The sequence below is a fragment of the Staurois parvus genome, unplaced genomic scaffold (assembly GCF_062004578.1).
Source record: "Staurois parvus isolate SC_StPar_1 unplaced genomic scaffold, SC_StPar_1.0 ptg000122l, whole genome shotgun sequence".
NCBI lineage: Eukaryota > Metazoa > Chordata > Amphibia > Anura > Ranidae > Staurois > Staurois parvus.
In genome coordinates this window covers 1,179,625-1,201,401 of record NW_028317918.1, presented here as the reverse complement: position 1 = coordinate 1,201,401, position 21,777 = coordinate 1,179,625, and the positions used below count along the sequence as shown (strand labels likewise).

Sequence of the window (21,777 nt, the reverse complement as noted above, 5' to 3'; positions counted from 1 at the left end):
TCAGAAAAGACTTTGGACCACTGAGCAACAGACCAGGTCTGTTTTTCTTTAGCCCAGGTAAGACACTTCTGACGTTGCTTGTTGTTCAGGTGCGGTTTGACAGGAGGAATATGACATTTGAAGCCCATGTCCAGGATCCGTCTGTGTGTGGTGGCTCTTGATGCACTGACTCCAGCCTCAGTCCACTCCTTGTGAAGGTCCCCAACACTTTTGAATGTCCTTTTCCTGACAATCCTCTCCAGGCTGCCGTCATCCCTGCTGCTTGTGCACCTTTTTCTTCCACACAACTTTCTATTAATGTGCTTTGATACAGCACTTTGGGAACATCCAACTTCTTTTGCAATTACCTTTTGAGGCTTTCCCTCCTTATGGAGGGTGTCAATGATGGTTTTCTGCACAACTGTCAGGTCAGCAGTCTTTCCCATGATTGTAATTCCTACTGAACCAGACTGAGAGACCATTTAAAGGCTCAGGAACCCTTTGCAGGTGTTATGGCTTAATTAGCTGATTAGAGTGGGACACTTTGAGCCTAGAATATTGCACCTTTTCACAATATTCTAATTTTCTGAGATTGTGGATTTGAGGTTTTCATGAGCTGTAAGCCATAATCATCACAATTATGACAAATCACGGCTTGAACTATCTTGCTTTGCATGTAATGAGTCTATCTCATATATTAGTTTCATCTTTGAAGTTGCATTACTGAAATAAATGAACTTTTGCACAATATTCTAATTTTTCGAGTTTCACCTGTACTGTATGTTATAGCTGATCCCACTCTAAAGCTCCTGCATATCAACCAACACAAGAGGTCACTATTTCCCTTTGAGTGTCTGTGTATCTCTGAATGGCTGCTAGCCTCATGGAATAATAGCAATCCACCCCCAGAAGCCTTGGGGAACAGCTATATCATATATTGTATCATCTCAAGGCATATACAATATATACAATTTTTGATTTAACCAAATATACAGTATATATTTGGCAGTTGGCACTAAAAGTACCTGTTTGTAGTAACAAGACATACCAAATATAAAGATGCCTATTTTTCTCCTGTGTGGTGCAGCTATTTAAAGCCATACGTGGATGATAGGAATGCAATCATTGTGTATAATATGTGTTCCATCAAGCCAGCAGAAGTTATTGTCTGGAATATTTGGAGTTTTTGTCAGCATCCCACCCAAAAAAGGTGGGATGCTGTTTAGAAAAAACATCAAAAACACAATGCAATGATTTGAAATCTCATAAACCCATACTGTATTCACAATAGAAAACATATAAAATGTTTAAACTGAGAAAATGCACCATTTAAAAAAAAATATGGCAACTTTGAAATTAGGTTAATTAGCAGCAGGCCAGTAACATGACTGGGGATAAAAAAGGCATCTTAGAGAGTCAGAGTGTCTCAGAACGTAAGATGGTAAAAGGTTCACCAATCTGTGAAAAGCTACATCTAAAAAGGGTTGAACAATTACAGAATGACAGAGGGGGAGCTGCACCTAAACGTTTTTTTACTTTAATGCAAAGAATGCATTAAGGTAAGAAAAAAAAAACTTTTAGCCTTTACAACCACTTTAAAAGTCCTTACTTGATGTAATTGCTGTAGTACTCTGTTACTAGGATGTGGTGTCCCAAATAAGTTAATCATTTACAAAGGGACACATTCAATTATCTAACATAGTAGGGAACTGCTAAAAGCTCTGAAGGTCTTACTGCCTTTTTGTCTTCACTGGAAAATGTACCTCTAAACTCTTAACAGGGACACAGAAAGCAATAAAACCTGTCAGAAGTGTTAACCTTTTCCGATTCTATTAATACAAGTACTTTTAAGGTTGCCAGTGTCCATCTTGGGGTGTCTACTTACTTCCTGTCCCAATAACCAGACAAATTATGGAAAATCTCCCCAAAAAGTACATAGCAATAAATTCTGACAGCAGTTCTAACCCTTCCTCACCTTACCAAAAACTAAATTGGCTAGAGTTTGACTTTAATATGCTTTCATGTCACGTATATTTTTTTTTTAGAATTTTTCTTTCAAATCTGCAGATATCAAGTTAGCACAGAATCTTTTACGTGGCTACACTGAATTTAGTATATGCTGTACTTCCACCTATATATAGATAACGTGGATCCTCATGCTTGCTAGGAAGTGGTAAAGCAACTAGCACCAATACACAATGACAATCCTTGTCAACTTCTGAATAGTTACAAATACTGCACATCAAGCAGAGTATAGGCCTGCATGTAAATGGTGAATCCTTATATATTAGGTGCACCATCTCAAAGTTAGAGACTGTATTTCATGAGCACCGTACCACGTAGGGATTTCTTAATAATGCACCTAACAAAGATTTGTTTAATTTAAAAGCAAGTTTGCTCCTCTTGTCTGTATGTAGGCTGGATTTGGCCAAAGTAAAATACTTACCCAATCTCTTTTAAACAAAGTAAAGAACAATAAGGGATGCCAAAATAATTCAATAAAACACTTTTAACAAACACATCACAATCACAACCACTATACAATTAATGCTCAGGACATACAGAAACTCTTGTTTGGCTGTGCTTGTTGGAGATGTAGGGAAATCCTCCAGTCTAAAGGTGGTTCAAGAGAAAGGAAGAAGGAAACAAAAAAAAAAAACCAAAGAAAGGATAAAAATATATGTAAAGCTGTCAAGTTACATAATGAAAACCTAAGAAAGTGGATTTTCCAATATGCACTCTAGTTAATTAAAACCCACAAGTACAAAGCAAGTAAAGTACAAACAGTTAAACAAAAAAAGATGGCTTATATTTCCCACTTGACCCAAGCACATATGCTAAGCTGGGATTGGAGTCTGGCCGTTGTTCCCTTTCAGCCAGGCCCCCCTCTGCCTCATCCCTAATTTTGTTCATATGTGCTTATCATAGTGGTAATATTTAGTTTATTGCTACAGCAAGTGAGGCAGCAGTAATCTGTTTAAATAAACATATGCTCATCTTTTAGTTGTTGTGGCCAAGAGGGTTACCTACCACTGTTTTGTACAGGAGTGAAATTCCTCAACCCCAATTAGAATCAAATACAATTATCCATCTTACATACTAGTTCTATACCTTTGTATTGTTATAAAAGCGTGTTACAGCCCTGGTACACAGGCCTATACACAGCAATAACTCAAGACATACTGTAGGTCTGTACAAATAAACTGACACCCAGGGTTTCATTTACTGAGCTATAGATCAGTGTAGATACATTATGTGTACAACTTTCAACAAATTTATATAATGACTGATTCTCACTTTCTTTGTTGTACTTGGTGACAGTTCAGCATTAAACTTTACCTATTTTCCTCCAGTTTATATAAGTTCAGTGCAGAAAACTGTAGTACAGCAAATGTAACAAAAATAGTAACAGACCAACAAGCATAAAGGCAAAAAAAGTAAAAGAAAAATGTGAAAACAAAAAACATAAAAAGGTATATTCTTCGGCTTCCCTCAACTGACAATAATGGATTGTACCATGTTTCATGCTGCCCTAAATTAGTGGGGGCTAAAATGGGCTTAAAGTCTTAAGTAATTAAACCTATAATAAAATAGACTTTGTAGGGTTAAAGTAGTATTAAACCCAAAACCAAAAATGTAATATATGGCAGCGTACTAATCCTTAGATGTGGTGACTACATTAGTTTTCTTTATTCTAGGCTTTTTTCCTCTCTGTTTTCACTCAGTGATCCGGCCAATAACACACCTCCTGTATTACAGTGCCTGCACTCTAGGTGAAAGAGCAACTGAGACACCTTTGGACAGCAGCATTGCAAATCTGGGGGGTTGTTAAATGGACTAGCAGATTTAAATACACTAACACACTAAACTCCAGATAACTATGTAAGCAGTTACAGCTGGGATAAAGGTTTAACATAAATAAAAGCTGATTATTGTAATCACACCTGTCAGTTGTAAATGGGTTTGTCTTAACCCTCTAACTGCTACATCTGCAGGACAGTTTACAACAAACCTACTGGCAGGATCACCAAATGAAACTAAAATGTACAGCGCTGAGCAAACCCTTTGGCGCTATATAAACTCGATAAATAAATAAATAAATAAATAAATAAAAGAAATAAAGCCTAAAAAAGAAAGTTAATGCATCCACATCTACGAATTGGTAAGCTACAAAATAATATTTGCGTCTCTCTCTCGATACATACATTATATATATATATATATATAGATATATATAGATATAGATGTATATACTAGCACGTGCCTAGGGCCTAGGCCAGGGGTCTGCAACCTTTAAGACATAAAGAGCCACTTGGACCCGTTTCCGAGAGGGAAAAAAAGACTGGGAGCCGCAAAACCATTGCAACATTTAAAACAAATCCGACACTGCATATATTGCAAAAAGCGCTCTGGTCATGAAGGGGGTTTAAGGGCCCAGTAAGCAAAGGGTTAATCAGGGCCACACTGTATCGTCATAATCACAATCATAGCCTTAGGTCAGTGGTGGGCAACCTTTTTTTTTCAACTGAGCCAAATCTCGCCAAAACCACAATTGAAATTTATTTTGAGAGCCACATTTTTAAAACTGAAAATATATCCCCCATATAGTAATTCATCCCCCATAGTAATTCATCCCCCATAGTAATTCATCCCCCATATAGTAATTAATCCCCCATATAGTAATTAATCCCCCATATAGTAATTCATCCCCCATATAGTAATTCATCCCCCATAGTAATTCATCCCCCACATAGTAATTCATCCCCCATAGTAATTCATCCCCCATATAGTAATTCATCCCCCATAGTAATTCATCCCCCATATAGTAATTCATCCCCCATAGTAATTCATCCCCCCTATAGTAATTCATCCCCCCTATAGTAATTCATCCCCCCTATAGTAATTCATTCCCCATATTGTGTCAATTCACTTACCTTTGCTCCGCGCGTTCCTCTCGCTGTGTTCCCGCGCCGTTCCGGTCTTCAGGGCGGACTGTGAGAGGAGAGGAGTTCGTCACGCTGCCCCGCCTACATCCTGACAGCCAATGTTTGCCACGCTCCGCGGGCCGGATTAAAAGGTCCGCCGGGCCGTAGTTTGCCCATTGCTGGGCTAGCTGCAGAGTCCTGACTTTTGGGGCGGCCGCCCGAGAGGAGGGAGGGGAGCGGGCGCCCAGCACACAGAAGAGCCGCATTAAAATGTGTAAATAGCTGCGGCTTGCCGACCACTGAGCTACGGCAACCTTATTGCCTGTCACCTGGTGGGCAGTGTGCTCCGGAGCCGCAGGAAAGGTGAAAAAGAGCCGCATGCGGCTCTGAAGCCGCGGGTTGCCGACACCCGGGCCTAGGCTATAAGAAAACAACCTCTTTTACAGACAGAGTTGTCTTTGGGATGAGCAGAGAAATGTAGGCAAAACCAAGTTCACTGTGAAGTTGTTGATTTCAACTTAGGTGCAGAACTAAAATAAAATAGGATTTATGCACTTACAGTAAAATCCTTCTAATGTCCATTGTGCGTCACAGAAATTATTTCTTGTCAGATTATACTGCCACCTACAAGTGGGATTTGGACACTGGCAAAAAAAAAAAAAAATCTGTAGGCCAGCCCAACATGCCTCAGTTGGTAGTAAGCAGTGCCAAGAGCAAAAAATCCTATTTTCTTTCTCCTCTATTGAGGGACACAGGAATTGTATACAATTAGGATGTTAAAGAAGTCCAAATGAGGGGTGGGCGATCAGCAATAAGCTAACAGGCCCAACTAAACAGATCTGGGAACTGCCTGCAGCCCAAGGACCAGCACCGAAACTGACAGCAGATGGGACTGAACTTTATGCCCAATAGGGAAACCTGCCAAAATAACTAGTGGGAGGACATGAAGTATTATGGTCTTGATGCCCAGGACCATGAAAAAATGGTCACCAACTAGAAAGGAATGACTCAACATGCAAAGGAGCATAAATCATAGACCAAGCCAGACGCTGAACAAATTTAACCAGAAAGGGGTGTGACAACAACTATTCCCATTTTGGGAAGGAAAACAACCAACATGGTTAACAAGGAAAGGGAGCAGGTCCCTGAAAGAAACCAGGTGGCATAGAAGGGACCTGGGAAAAGTATGAAGACCTGATCAAAGTACGAAGGCCCTAAACCTTTACTCACCAGCCCTCGTAAGAGTCATAAAACAAGAATTCTGCACATCAGGACACTGTCAAACAGGTAATCACTTGCCAAGATGAAACTCACTAGGTAAGAACCCAGAATGACTATAACAACAACCTGCTAGGGGTGTGGAAAAGACTCCTAAGACCAGTAGAGAATCCAAGATTCAATCAGCATAACTAAAGGGGTATATGCAATGCCAAACCCCTGACAAGGGTAGGCAGGAAAGGAATGTAAGAACCTAACCTTAAACTGATGAGATGGGTTACAACCTTGAGGACAAGCTGGACTTACCAATTACAGGGCAAAAGGCACCTGGATGGTATCCCATTGTGCAACAAAAATCAACTGTTCTGGGATACCGGAATGCAGCCCCAGAGATAATAATTCTCAAATGAATGATGCTCTTCCAGAGATTGGGTGATAAACTCATAGCAGCCAGCAGATGAGAAGGCTACGTAATGCTGCACCTTGGTTTTTGCAGGAAATAGACCCACAACAAAAGAGAAAGGGACTGAGGTAGACTGAGAAGAGGTGGGAAAAAGAGAGGTGCCTCTAACAAGTAAGCCCCTCAACATCTGAGGCTCCTGCAAGGAGGAGAAAAAGGTAGCTGCCATTCTAAATATGAGGGGCCAGGGGGCAGACATTCTATCCACTGAGAAACTAAGCTGGTGTACATTGCTTACAGATAACAGACAGGTTCCAACACTGAACCTTGACAAATCTGACTGGATCTTACAGGCTTAGGCCCTTCAGGGGATATTTTTCACTAGGGCTTTGAGCAATTCTTTCCAGGGGGACCTCTGAGTGTCCCACAATGGGCATGCTAGGAAAACAGATTAGGTTTTAATCACAGGTGTAAACGTTCTGTGAAATATCAAGTGTGCTGAAGTGACAGTGAATATTCACATCCCTGTAAGGGTTAAGGACAGCTGAAGCTGGAACCAGGTGACATGGTAGGTCATAGAGTCCTTCTAGTGAAGGAAAATACTGAGGGGTACCCACTCCCACTGATGACATTACACTCTCAAAAGGAAGCAAAGCACTCGGAGGGAGAGAAACAGCAAGGATCTCTGGATTAAGGGGACTTCCGGGGGGTAGAGAAAGTTTGGTTAATCTGTTGGAGGCATAGGGAAGTATGGAGTGAGCAGCTGAAAAGAGTGCCAGAGACAAGGAACTAACCTGTGCGTCTAAATAGTGATGAGAATCCTGCAGGAGAACCAGGCATTAAGCCTGCTAAACAAAAATACAAACCACTTATGGAAGATCATTTTTGGTAAAATACCCTCCGAACCAAGGATCAAGAATATTACTGATTACAAAGACATATCACCTTCCCCTCAATTGACATCTCTTTTCCATTCTGGCTCATTTAATTTTTTTGGCCCACTCTGAAAATAGTTCCAGCAACAGACCAGCCACATTCATCACTTCACAAGAAAGTGATTAATCGCTTATTCACCAGAGCTCCCAGTTCAAGCAGGTTCTACGTAATATTTCTGATGGTGTTGCAGGCTGTGCTCTGAAGGCATGTGCTGACCAGCTTGCTGCAGTTTTCACAAACTGCGTGGTATGAGCCCACTTTAAAGCTTGCGCTGTTTTTCCTCTGATTTAGATCAACACCAGTTTGCCTACAAATTCAGTAGATCCACAGATGATTACATTTCTTTGGCGCTTCATACAACCTTCACTCACCTAGAAAATCTGAACACCTATCTCAGGATGCTGCTTGTTGCCTTTGTTTCTGCATTTGCTTTAAGCAATTTGAAGTTGGTTAAGAAACTGCAGACAATATATGAAGTGAATAATCAAAGACAAAAGCTAGTAAAAGACTGGTCAGAATTTTCTAAGTAGAACTGAAAAAAAGATGTCCATTTTCCTAAGACATTAGCAAACAACTGAGACATGTTGGATAAATGATGGACAGTCCTGGGCTAGCTGAAATATTTTATGCTTGCCAGTGTCCAAATCCTCTTGTAAGTTTGCAGGGACATGCCCTATATAACCGCTCTCACAATAGGCTTTGTAGCAAGTAATAGAGAGATTAAAAGAACAGAGGGAAGGGATGTATCCAATACTGTTCTCCAAGAATTGGATATTACTGGTAAGTAAAAAAAAATCCTTTTCTCCTAGTTGTACAGTAAAGGACACAAGATCTTCTTTAACCATATGATGTCCAAAAACAGTCCAACTGAGGGGTTTCCAGCATAGCAAACAAACATCAACAGACCCACATAGCAAACGGGTCAAGAAAAGCTCAACAGACTCAGGGAGCAGTTTGACATAAAATGCGCCTGAAACTGGGATCAGAGGCTACCTGAACATTCCTAGTTCACTGTTGCAGCCAGAGATAAGGAAGGGGGGGGGGGGGATGAGGACTGGTCTACAACCGCAAATAATGCACACGAAAGTGACATGCTGGTTTGGGTTTTTCAAGGTGAAAACAGGTGGTGAGCAGGGACTGCTCTGCGACCGCAAGTAATGCACACAAATGTGACATGCTGGTTTGGGCTTTTCAAGGTGAAAGCAGGTGGTGAGGAGATGACATATCACCTCATAGCCATCTGTCAACCGTCCTCTAAGTAACAATCAGCTGCATATCACTTTTCAGAGGATCTGGAAGGCCTTCCTGCAGAAGAGAGAGCCTTCTTTTTTGGGGAAGGAGAGTACACTTAGTCTATGATTTTTTTGATGTATCTTTTCAAGGAGGAACCAAACAGGCTTTTTATCTGAAAGGGCAGATGCTGAAGGCTTTTCTTGCATGGGAGCTCTGCTGACCAGCAGTTGAGCTAAAGAATCCTCCAGATATGGACAGCAGAAGCTTGTGCTGGAGATTGGATGAAAATACTTAGTCATACTATTTATGAAGCAGCATAAGGCCACAAGCTTTGGAGGGATCTGTTAAGATGGAATTTGGGTTTTATCCATGAACTTAGTCTAGACCAGGGGTAGGCAACCTGTGGCTCTCCAGCTGTTGCAGGACTACAAGTTCCATCATGCCACTACAAGTCATAGCTGTAACTGTCAGTTTTGTAATGTTGCAATGCCTCATGGAAAATGTAGTTCCACAACAGCTAGAGAGCCGCAGATTGCGTACCCCTGGTCTAGACAGCAAGGGTCTGGAAAACTGCCATGGATGAAACCACAGGTTGTCAAAAGAAAAAAAGGGCCTTAAAGAGGGACTCAAACCTTTTGTCCACTGGGTCACTGAACAAAATAATTCTCTACAGGGATCCTTGACATCTTGTTAAGAGGAGGCAGCGTCCACTACAGGGGTCATACATTTTTGCATGAAGTGCTCCTCGATATTACTGAGCAAAGCGTTTTGGAGAAGCAAAAAGCTTATCAGTGTGTGGCTAGTCATTGTATAGAAAAACCTCGAAGACAGAGTGGACTGGGAAAGTCTTAGCAGGCTTGGGCAATTGTAGGGACCTTGGGGTGAGCAGACTCAATCGGCTCTGATGCTAAACAAGAGCATACAGCATCAACAATGGTAACAATAATATCCCTAATCTTAGATTAAGTTTCAACCAAAGGCAACACTTCCTCATCTGAGCTCTCAGAAAAAGAAAGAAGATCTTCCTAATCAACCTCCTCCTCAGTTTAAGGGAAAGTCAGAGGCCAGCCTAGAAGGAGAGACTGAAATGGCTCGCTCGTGACCCCCCTTTACCCACGGCCTCCAAAAGAACCAACATTCTGCCATGAACTGAGACACTGTGGCAGATAATTCCTCCATAGATGAGTAGGGGAAAAACTGAGAGAAACTGTGCAACTATCTGAACAGGGAGAACTACGACCCTGTGGACATCACCAAGCACCTTCCCCCAGAGCCATGTGCTACGTCTGAGCTAGTGAAGCCACCTGAAACCATATGCCTGAGTTTGCTATCTGCCATGTGCAAAAAGTCTCCCAAGGGGGTTACACAGGACCACTGCTGCTATAAGGAGAGGGAAGGCTTATACCTTCTGTGCCAGGCACTATAGACTTTTGCACCCAGGTAAGTGTTGAGGGATTGCTGTGCTGAATTGTGGTGGGAGCCATGGTGCTGGCTGAGAAAAGCACTCCTAGAGACGGAAAATGGTGTACACGTGCTCAGTGCAGAAGCTGAGAATGAGGCTGCACAGGTGCAGTAGCAGTGGATGCCACAGACTTATACCAGGCTAAGGGCAAAAAAAATGGCACTAATTTCAAATGGCTGTAGGCTCCCATTCATGGCTGCAACATCCCATTGAAAAAGCTGCGGCCTGCACTCCTCAATAACTGAGGCATAGGAGCGTCAGTGCCCTTGGACAAATTTAAAGGCTCAAGGTTTGCACTTAACATGGCAGATGTCTTTGTACTTTGAACAGAATAGAAAGGATGAGCCCCCATCCTGGCTTTGCCCTTCTTGGTTGGAATACCACAGCCTCAGACTTGTATAGTACCCTGCAGCTAACTCAACATGATGCACCATGTGTGAAAGTGAGCACCCATGCCGGGGCCATTGCCTGAAGCTACATTACAAGGCAGACCTGCATTTTCATCCAAGAGGCGTCTGGGTATGGTCCTTTCAAGGGTCAGCCGGGAGTTAACCACTCAAGAAGCTGCAGAAGGAACCACAGTTGCTAAGGTGCAGCAAAGAATCTTGATAGGAAAATCATTTTAGAGAAAAAACCCCCAGAGGAATGCATGATGGTAAAAAACCTTCTGCATTTAGAACCACTTTAAGGTCAAATGATCTAAGTCAACTAGAGTTCAATTTCAACAAAATCGTCACTTGAATTTTGATCAGATGGTTTTGCTGATCCCTGGTTGTCACAAATAAAGTTATACTGCTCTAAGTACAAATTTGGTAAAGCACACTGCAATGCATTGGATCCCAAAAGATTCAGCAACATTTTAGAAAAAAATGCATAGAGATGGATCTAGGAAATTATTATTACAGTAGTAAAATAAAGGTTCCAGCAAAACAGCAAAGAGCGAAAAGGAAATTACAAGTGAACTAAGGTTAGCCTGCATGCTAAATGATAAGTGGAAAAATCCACAAAGATCAGTGCAGTTTGAGAAGTTCTGTCAGCTATTTAGCTATAAAAAAAAGCATACGTTTAATGCAACACTTTCATTCTAGCAGCATTTATCACCTTGAACATGAGAGCAAAGGGCCATCAAAAACAAGCAAATTTGACTAAATGTAACAGCTGACAATCCTAGATACAGGACTACTTCAACAACATATACTGTATGGTTAAATTGCAAACCGTAGAAAGAAAAGTCTGTTGCCAAAGAGCAACTTACTGTATATTTGGTGTAATACCCTCCAGAAGAACAATATTAACCCCTCCTATATGAGCTGTGGCACATGTCTCTGTCATTTTCTGATGAAGTACATCTAAAAGAAAAAAAAAACAAAGTGCAAAAATGTAAAAACAACCATTTCAAGTCAAATGTTAACTATTGACAAAACAATGTGCATGAACCAGCTAAAACAGTAACACATGTTCAGAGGTGGATTTTTAATTAGGCAAATTAGGCGGACACCTAAGGCCTCGCGGCTGCCTATTTTGCTTAATGAAAGAGTCGCCTCAAATAAGAGAGCGGCCACAAAGTGAGCTGGTGGCCACATAAGTCGGCGATAGGGATACAGTTTCCATCTGCAGTCAGAGAGAGTGGAAGGTGGAGTGATATCATCCGCACTCTGCCTCTCCCTGCAGACCGAATGCTCTTTTTGGCAGCAGTCACACTCGGAGCTGTGTGGAAGAAGAGCGACGCATGTAGTAGCCTGACTGTTCAGTGCTCATTGTGCTGCATTGCTGTGGAAACAGCGAGTGGAGAGACATTCTACAGCCTTGGTAAATTACTGATTGGCAATGTTACAGGATGGGGCTTTGTCTATTAAAGCTGCTTGGATGTGGGTCTGTGACAGTTTCTTAGTTGAAACTGTCTCTTAACTAAATTGTGCTGTCTTTTAGCTAGATTAAGCTGACTCTTAGCTGGATTGGACTGTCTCTTAGCGGGACTGGACTGTTTCTTAGCTGGACTAGGCTGTCTCTTAGCTGGATATATGGGGATGTCTCCTTGCTGGATATATGGGGGATGTCTCTTTGCTGAACATATGGGGAATGTCTATTTGCTAAACATATGGGGCATGTTTATTTGCTGGATATAATGGGGGGAGGGGTGTCTCCTTGCTGGATATATAAGGATGTCTCCTTGCTGGATATATGGGGGATGACTCCTTGCTGGATATATGGGGGATGAAGCCTTACTGGATATATAGGGGATGACTCCTTGCTGAATATATGGGGCATGTCCCGTTTGCTGGATATATGGGGCATGTCCCGTTTGCTGGATATATGGGGCATGTCCCGTTTGCTGGATATATGGGGCATGTCCCGTTTGCTGGATATATGGGGCATGTCCCGTTTGCTGGATATATGGGGCATGTCCCGTTTGCTGGATATATGGGGCATGTCCCGTTTGCTGGATATATGGGGCATGTCCCGTTTGCTGGATATATGGGGCATGCCCCGTTTGCTGGATATATGGGGCATGTCCCGTTTGCTGGATATATGGGGCATGTCTCTTTGCTGGATATATGGGGCATGTCTCTTTGCTGGATATATGGGGCATGTCTCTTTGCTGGATATATGGGGGGAGTCTCTTTGCTGGATATATGGGGCATGTCCCGTTTGCTGGATATATGGGGCATGTCCCGTTTGCTGGATATATGGGGCATGTCCCGTTTGCTGGATATATGGGGCATGTCCCGTTTGCTGGATATATGGGGCATGTCCCGTTTGCTGGATATATGGGGCATGTCCCGTTTGCTGGATATATGGGGCATGTCTCTTTGCGGATATATGGGGCATGTCTCTTTGCTGGATATATGGGGGGAGTCTCTTTGCTGGATATATGGGGGATGTCTCTTTGCTGGATATATGGAGGATGTCTCTTTGCTGGATATATGGGGGATGTCTCTTTGCTGGATATATGGGGGATGTCTCTTTGCTGGATATATGGGGGTGTCTCCTTGCTGGATATATGAGGATGCCTCTTTGCTGGATATATGGAGAACGTCCCGTTTGCTGGATATATAAGGCATGTCTCTTTGCTGGATATAAGGGGCATGTCTCTTTGCTGGATATAAGGGGCATGTCTCTTTCCTGGTTATAAGGGGCATGTCTCTTTCCTGGTTATAAGGGGCATGTCTCTTTCCTGGTTATAAGGGGCATGTCTCTTTCCTGGTTATAAGGGGCATGTCTCTTTCCTGGTTATAAGGGGCATGTCTCTTTCCTGGTTATAAGGGGCATGTCTCTTTCCTGGTTATAAGGGGCATGTCTCTTTCCTGGTTATGAGGGGCATGTCTCTTTCTTGGTTATAAGGGGCATGTCTCTTTCCTGGTTATAAAGGGTGTGTCTCTTTCCTGGTTATAAGGGCATGTCTCTTTCCTGGTTATAAGGGGCATGTCTCTTTGCTGGATATAAGGGGCATGTCTCTTTGCTGGATATAAGGGGCATGTGCCTTTCTAAATATATATGGGAGTATCTCTTTGCTATATATATGTGGCGTGTCTCTTTACTAAATATTTGGTGCTTGAATTATTTTTCCCATTAGGTGCGTGAGTGGGGCCTCATGTCTAAAAAAAAACTAGTGAAGGGGAAGAACTTTTTTAGGTTCACGAAACTTACAAGCTGCAGCTCATTTAGTGCACTGAACACACATTATTTTTCCACTCCTAACCACCCATCTAAACAAAGAAATGCAGCCACAAGAATATCTAAACACAACAACAAAAATGTAATATTCTGCAACTTTCCAGTCCTTGGATGTAGTCCCTGCATTGTTTTCCCTTTTTTTTTGCCTTTTTCCTTTAATTTCATCTTGTGATTCTGCCAGTAACACTTCCTAACCAAGAGTGGTAATGGTCCCTCACTGTACTGTATCTATGGAAAGGCAGCATTGTCACTTCAGGTAAAAAAATGTATAAAGACTGAAGAATACCTCCCCCTTGCCTTGTCTGCATTACAAAAGTAGTTCATAGAGGTGTTCTGGGCAGGGCTAACACAGTTTTGGATTTCAATGCAGCAGAGGCAGAGCACACATGAAGTTCAGCTCACTGGGTTTCTGTCGGGAAAACAGGTATTTTTTGCACTTATTAGACATAACTAAATACTTTTGTAGACATATTTAACAAACCAAAGGAAGAAGATACGTTGTTTCATTAGGTTTACACTTTACAGTATAAACTTTAACTCTATTTGGCCAATAGAATAGTATGTGATGGGGGACATCATAGAGCCAATCAGGCCTTAATAAAGGAAGGAGGTCCTACAACCTGGAGTCAGAATTAAAGCGTCTTGCTGCAAGTGCTCTTTAAAAGAACAGCAATTTTAAAAATATGTAATTATATCAAACAGACTTGTGGAAAAGCGGCAAAACTAAATCGCTCTCCTCTAGCAAGCATATATAAAATTTCAGAATGAAAAAAAAATCAAGTTATTTGCATACTATTTTCTCATAAGAACATACATCTCATAAACAGTGTATGTGAATAGACAATCAAGCTAAAATCTGATTCACATCAGGCAAAAATGAATGGATATAATATTATTGCTGTATGGAAAGACATACTAGTTTTCTACTTTCGAAAAAGTAGACTATGTCAATCTATATTACAAAGTACAAGGAAAAGTGATAGAAAACACATTCACAATCCAAAATTCATGGTTTATTTACCTTTCATTTTCTCTTTCAAGGTAAAGCTTCCATGAATCCTCTTGAGCTCAGATTCCATGGTCAGGCCTCCAATGTCAGCTTCTAGGTGAGTGCGATTCACCATGCCTATTCCAAACACTATTAGTGTGACATGCTGTGGCTCTGCTGTAACTAGACTGCGTTTTCTCTGACTCCTATTCAGGCTATTGCTGTCCTGTTCATTTTCAAATACCACCCTGCATGTTGGCTCCGATGGACTCCTTCCTAAAATTTTGAAAAACAGTGAATGGATTTGTATTCATTCCTTCAACAAAAAGCTAGCTTAAAGCAAGAAACTGACTGCAGATAAATCAGATAATGTTGGTTAGTACTCTTGATCTAGCAATTAGCTTCAGTACACAATGCACTCAGAAAAGCTCTATTTTGAGTCCATTCAAGGTTCTTAATTTAATTGAACACCTGGTGAGGGGGCAGTGTTTTTCTGACCCCGAAACATTTTGGCTGTTATTTAGTATAAAACCAAAAAATGTATTTGGACTGTTTTATCCTTTGATCTGATGCTCCTTCCATTAGTGCATACATTTTAATGACTGTATCCTAATTTATAAATGTTCCCTATTGCTACACCATTTCATTAGAAGATTCTCATTTTGGGAGGTGCAATTTCCAGAACAGGGACATTATTTCTAAACTTGCCTCTAAGCTTCTGCATGTCAGTGTGAACAAAAAAGAGAGTGATTGCAGAAAAAGACCAAGTCTGTCCCATATTTTATTTTTTTCCTTTTTTTTTTTAATCCAAGTACACTATAGATCTATGTACAGTATATTGTCAAAAGTATTGGGACACCTTTACACGCACATGAACTTTAATAGCATCCTAGTCTTAGTTTGTAGGGTTCAACATTGAGTTTGCCCACTCTTTGCAGCAATAACAGCTTCAACTTTTCTGAGAAAGCTGTACACAAGGTTTAGGAGTGTGTTTATGGGAATGTTTGACCATTCTTCCAGAAGAGCATTTGTGAGGTTAGGCACTAATGTCAGACAAGGCGGCCTGGCTCGCAGTCTCCACTCTATCTCATCCCAAAGGTGTTCTATTGGGTTGAGGTCAGGATTCTGTGCAGGACAATCAAGTTCCTTCACCCCAAACTCGCTCATCCATGTCCTTATGGACCTTGCTTTGTGCACTGGTGCGCAGTCATGTTATAACAGGAGGGGGCCATCCCCCAAACTGTTCCAACAAAGCTGGGAGTATGAAGTTATTCAAAATGTCTTGGTATGGTGACGCCTGAGGAGTTCCCTTCACTGGAACTAAGGGGTCAAGCTCAACCCCTAAAAAACAACCCCACACCATAATCCCCCCTCCACCAAACTTTACATTTGGCACAATGCAGTCAGGCAAGTACCTTTCACCTGGCAACTGCCAAATCCAGACACATCCATCAGATTGCCAGACAGAGAAGTGTGATTCATCATTCCAGAGAACACGTCTCCACTGCTCTATAGTTCAGTGGCGGCGTGTTTTACACCACTGCATCCGACGCTTTGCATTGCACTTGGTGATGTAAGGCTTGGATGCAGCTGCTCAGCCATGGAAACCCACTCCATGAAGCTCTATACGCACTGTTGTGCTAATTTGCAGGCCACACAAATTTTGGAGGTCTTTAGCTATTGACTCTGCAGACAGTTGGTGACTTCTGAGCACTGAGCTCTTCAGCATGTGCTGACCCCGCTGTCATTTTAAGTGCCCTACCACTTCGTGGCTGAGATGCTGTTATTCCCAGTTGCTTCCACTTTGTTATGATACCACTAACAGTTGAATGTGGAATATTTAGTAGCAAGGAAATTTCATGGATGGACTCATTGCACAGGTGGCAACCTATCATGGTACCATGCTTGGATTCACTGAGCTCCTGAGAGAGACCCGTTCTTTCACAAGTGTTTGTAGAAGCAGTCTGCATGCCTAGGTACTTGATTTTATAACCCCGTGGCCATGGAGGTAATTGGAACACCTGAATCCAATCATTTGGAGGGGTGTCCCAATACTTTTGGCAATATAGTGTATGTACCAAGCATGCTTAAATTTACTTGTTGACTAACTCATTACCTTTGTTGGAAGTCTGTTCCAAGCATCTATAAGTCCTGCTTCTCGCCGAAAGCCATTGGTCAGTGCGTTTTCATATGGGGCTTGCTGATATCTGTGCGTCTTCATGCACAGATGTCAATGCAAAATGGCACATGAAATTGCAAAAAATAGTGTAGGAACCTTTTCCCAAAATCGGTCACTGTTTTCTCAAAGTCACACCGATTTGAATGGCTCCATAGGCACAAATAGGATGCAACTGTCAAATCGCATGACAAATCAAATTGGTGTGAACAGGGGCTTACTCTTTCAGTAAAATAAAAAAAAAAAAACTTTCTAAGGTCAATTTGGAACTTTTCTCCTGATAGTTTGAGGTCATGCCCACATGTTTTTGATCATAACTTTGTATTGAAAATACTATATGCTTGAACCTTAATCCGGCCATACATGGTTCGAATCTCGGCCAATTAAGCAGGAACCGGCCGAGATTTGAGTCATGTATGGGCAGGCTGATTGTAGTCATTTCAGTTGTTGTATGACTTAGATACAACCAACATGTCAGATTATACATGCGCTTATTGCCAGCGGCTATAGCCGCTACCAATAATCACTGTGTTCTCCCGGCAGAGACACCACTCCCATTCCCCCCCCCCCTTCTTGGAGAACACAATAGCACTGCGGGAGGGATTCCCCCATCAAGACTGACTGTGTTGTTGGGGGAATCGAGCGAAAATTGCATCATCTATGGTCGGCTTTATTCACAGCCTTAATGTATTTAAATGTTTCAAGCAAGTCCCTCATTTCCCGTTTTTATCAAGACTGTACAGCTTGGAGTTCCTGCAGTTTCTCCTGTAACGTTTTATCCCTCAGACCTTTCACCATTTTTGTTTCCCATCTCTAGACTCATTCTATCTAATCAGTATATTTTTGTAAGTGAGGTTTCCAGAACTGGACAACATGCTAATTTTAACTGAAGTAAGTACTTCAGTGTATATATGATTGTGTCTGATGTCTTTATATATTTTTTTTATTAGGCTTATATCTTGGAAGAGGTCATGGTTACTTTCCTGGGCTTTTTATTATTATTATTATTATAACCTGGCAACCCTGCCACCTGCCTCTTGGCCTCCGACATAAATGCAATGCAGTCAGTGATATCATTCACCTACACTGATAATATAGAAACTCAAACCAGCAGAAGCACTGGCCGTCATATCTTTTTTTCCAAGGGACACAAGGTACTTGAGGTATACAGTGCTCAGCATAAATGAGTATATCCCTTCTGAAAAGTAAAATTTTAATAAATATCTCAATGAACACAAGAACAATTTCCAACTGAATTACAACTGAGATTTATAGAACATTTGTTTAGCTCATTACATGAAAGAAGGTTAATAATATAACTTAGATTACAAAATCTTCAGTTTTACTCAAATTAGTTGATGCAAAAATGAATACACCCCACAACAAAAGCTACTACATCTAGTATATTGTATGACCTCCATGATTTGTAAGGAGAGCACCAAGGCGTGGAATGAATAAGTTGGCAACATATTGCAACAGCTATCTTTTTACATTCTTTAAGAACAACCTCTTTTAGAGCCTGGATGCTGGATGGAGAGTGATTCTCAACTTGTCTGTTTAGAATTCCCCATAAGTGTTCAATTGGGTTCAGATCAGGAGACATACTTGGCCACTGAATTACTTTCACCCTGTTCTTCTTCAGAAATGCAACCGTGGCTTTAGATGTGTGTTTTGGATCATTGTCATATGGGAAAAGTGCACAACGACCAAGGGCACAGAGTGATGGCAGCATCTTCTCTTTCAATATAGAGCAGTGCATCTTTGAATTCATGATACCATCAATGAAATTCAGCTCCCTGACACCAGCAGTCATGCAGCCCCATAGAAGGACACTGCCACCACGTTTCACGGTAGGCATCATGCATTTTTCTTTGTACTCCTTGGCTTTGTAACTTTAGTACAGAGTCCAGTAGTCATCTTCTTTTTCAGAATGGGCCCAGGAAAATTCTAGGTGGGCTTCTTGTGCATGGGCTTTAGGAGAAGCCTCCTTTCGTGGACGACACCCATATATGCCATTCCTCTGCAGTGTACACTGTATTGTGTCACGGCAAACAATCACCCCAGTTTGGCTTTCTATTTCTTTAGCTAACTGCAGTGAACTTGCAAGGTGATTTTCTTGGATGTCTGGATGTCTCTGAGAGATGGTTGCAGTTCCATCTTTGTTAAATGTTTGTATCACTTTTTCTACAGTATTCTGACTGATAAGTAAAGCTTTGCTGATCTTGTAGCCTTCACCTTTCTTGTGTAAAGGAATTAATTTCTTTTTCAAGCCTTGTGACATTTCTCTTCCATTCAGAGCCATTGCTGACAGCATGAAATGCGAAGGGGTTTTCTTTGTTAAGGAACACCCTTTTATAATCAACTCTCTGCTGGACACCTATTTAATGAATAATTAGACTCACCTGTAGTTGAATTCTTGTTAATTATGATGTTGTTGACTAAAATTTAGCTTTGCTCCTAAGACTTTCATTGGCGTGTATTCATTTTTGCAACATGGTCTTGAATTAATTTGTTAGCAAAAATACTTTTTTTGTGTGTGCAAATTAAGAAATCTTGTTTGCAATCAATTTTGTAGTATAGTGTCCCATAGAAAATGTTTATTCTGAAAGGAAACTAAAGGTTTTCTGACAAATCTGTTGGGGTGTACTCATTTATGCTAAGCACTGTATTTTGATGGAATAAAATTTAAAAAATGATAACACAGTCAGTCAGTGATTTCATTCACATACACTGAACATATGAAAACTCAAACCAGTAGAGGCACTGCCCTTCTTACCCTTTTTCAGAGGGATACAGGGTACTTGAGATATATTTTGATGGAATAAAAAAAAAAAAAAAAAACAGATTACACAGAAGATGCACATTTAAACAAAAAGAAAACTTGAAGGCTGTGTGTTAACATTTACCTGCAGGACCAAGAGGTTCGGATGACTTTTCCAAAAACCCAGTGGGGTCAGATATAAGAGAGTAGAAGTTGAGCAGTTTGTACATGTTCTGCCAGCACTCTGCAGAGGGCTCACTTTGTTCTGAAACAGTTATGGAATCTGAGTCATCCATCTGGATTGTCATGTGATCTACTGCATCTTTGGAGCCCTTGCGAGAAACCTTGGAGGTTCTCCGTTCTGATCTTCCCAATGAGTTCTTGTTTCGAGACTCTTTCTTGTTGTTATCGGTGCTGGCTCTTTTGTTCTTTAAATTATTCACTCTTGTGCCTCCATTTAGACTGCCCCGAGAGCTGCGACTGAAATCAGAGGAACGAAAATCTCGATGTTTTCTTGTCTTGAAGGTAGGAGTGGGTGAAGCTGAACCAGCTGTGTATCTACTGAGTTTGATATCTGTCTGTGTTGCCTTGATGTCATCAATCATTGTACTAAACTGATGTATAAGCCGTACCAAGGCCATATCTACATGCTGACTGATGGACTGGCAGGATATGGTGAAGTTACAGTGGAAGGTGTTATAGTATCTTTTGCTGAGGTCATGAAAAGAGAGAGCACTGGTGGGGTTCTGAGGAGTGGACATAGATTTTTCCATTACCACTGCATTTATACTGAAGGTTTCGAGCATTAGAGCAGGTTTGAATTCAAGTGGAGGAAGATTGATGGCTCCCTGTCTAAAGACACAAATAAGGGACATAATATTTCAGCTTTTATTATAGAAATGAGAAGACCGAATGACAGCATATTAAATACAGAACAAACCTTCTGGCTCTTTTACTCCTCCTTTCTTTTGAAGTATCAGAATCAACTATGTCAGCTCTCAGACAGTCTAATGTGCCAGAGAAGGATAGGTGTTCCCCAAAGTACATTCTGTAGCTTAACGGGACAACATCTTGTGCCTGGATACCTGTATGACTCAGCAGAGGTTTAAACACCACCTAGGGCAGAAAAGATCACACAGTAATTTAACTTTAAATATCAGGAAAAATATAATTACTTCTGATACTCGCTAATCAAAGTGCACTCCACACACCTCTTCAAAAACATGTTCCTGTTTCATCAAAGGCACTCACAGCATTAGCTGCATCTCTTAAAGGATAGGGTCACCTTTTTGACAAAAATAATAATTGCACATTTTTTTGCAGGTAATAAAATGTGTCTTTATTATTTTGGTCTGCAAGAACCTGGAAAGCATTGCACCAGCAATCAGTAGATCGCTGATGCCATGCAGGTCTCCTGCAAACCTGTCAGAATATCTACTTGCCGCATGGGATGTATGAGCAAGCAGATATTCTGACAGGAAGCCTCAATTAACTACCACAGTGCTCCACAGCAGCTCACTGAGAACCTGAGCACGGTGCCACTAAAGACTCTGGGGGTGGAAACCAACTTTGAAGTCTTTCCCCAGCCTGGACCAGCTGAGTGACTTCAGCCAGCTGTAGGCTCAAAACAGGTCACAGGAGTGCAGAACGAACTGCACTCCTGTAAGCCACAGAAGTACAGCCAAAAGATATTTGGCTGTACTTCTCTTTAAGTTTTAGTTTGTGCTGATCCATGGAGAGTTCCTAATAGTTATGTATTATTTTTTCAACCTGTGCATCTGCGAGCTGGACAGCAGGGAATCCTTGGTTGCCTTCTTCAATGCCAGCTATATCATCTTGGCTGCTGCTGTGCTGAGAGTGGGTTCCATCCATTGTGTTCTGATCACTCGATAGTACAGTGTTGAAATCTGAAGCTGAAGGAATGGTTGGCAAGTTATGTGTTGTTGCTGGAAAAAAATAAACGCTGTATGAATAAAACAAGTGTAAACAAAATTAATTTGTGTACAAAACAGCTCTGTTGGCAG

General features: G+C 41.4%; 1 protein-coding gene across 11 annotated transcripts in view; it reads right to left on the bottom strand.

Moving 5' to 3' along the window:
• Nucleotides 1-21,777, bottom strand: part of BLTP1 (bridge-like lipid transfer protein family member 1) — a 478,785-nt gene that overhangs the window by 117,340 nt on the left and 339,668 nt on the right. For 10 of the 11 annotated variants that reach the window (XM_089672161.1, XM_089672163.1, XM_089672166.1 and 7 more), the window contains 6 exons: nucleotides 21,524-21,699; nucleotides 20,694-20,869; nucleotides 19,899-20,605; nucleotides 14,850-15,092; nucleotides 11,409-11,502; nucleotides 2,542-2,592 (listed from right to left, as the gene is read on the bottom strand). In XM_089672161.1, the coding sequence (XP_089528287.1) occupies nucleotides 2,542-2,592; nucleotides 11,409-11,502; nucleotides 14,850-15,092; nucleotides 19,899-20,605; nucleotides 20,694-20,869; nucleotides 21,524-21,699 (1,447 nt within the window). The remainder of the gene's footprint in view (nucleotides 1-2,541; nucleotides 2,593-11,408; nucleotides 11,503-14,849; nucleotides 15,093-19,898; nucleotides 20,606-20,693; nucleotides 20,870-21,523; nucleotides 21,700-21,777) is intronic. The other variant, XM_089672164.1, reaches the window with a different exon arrangement.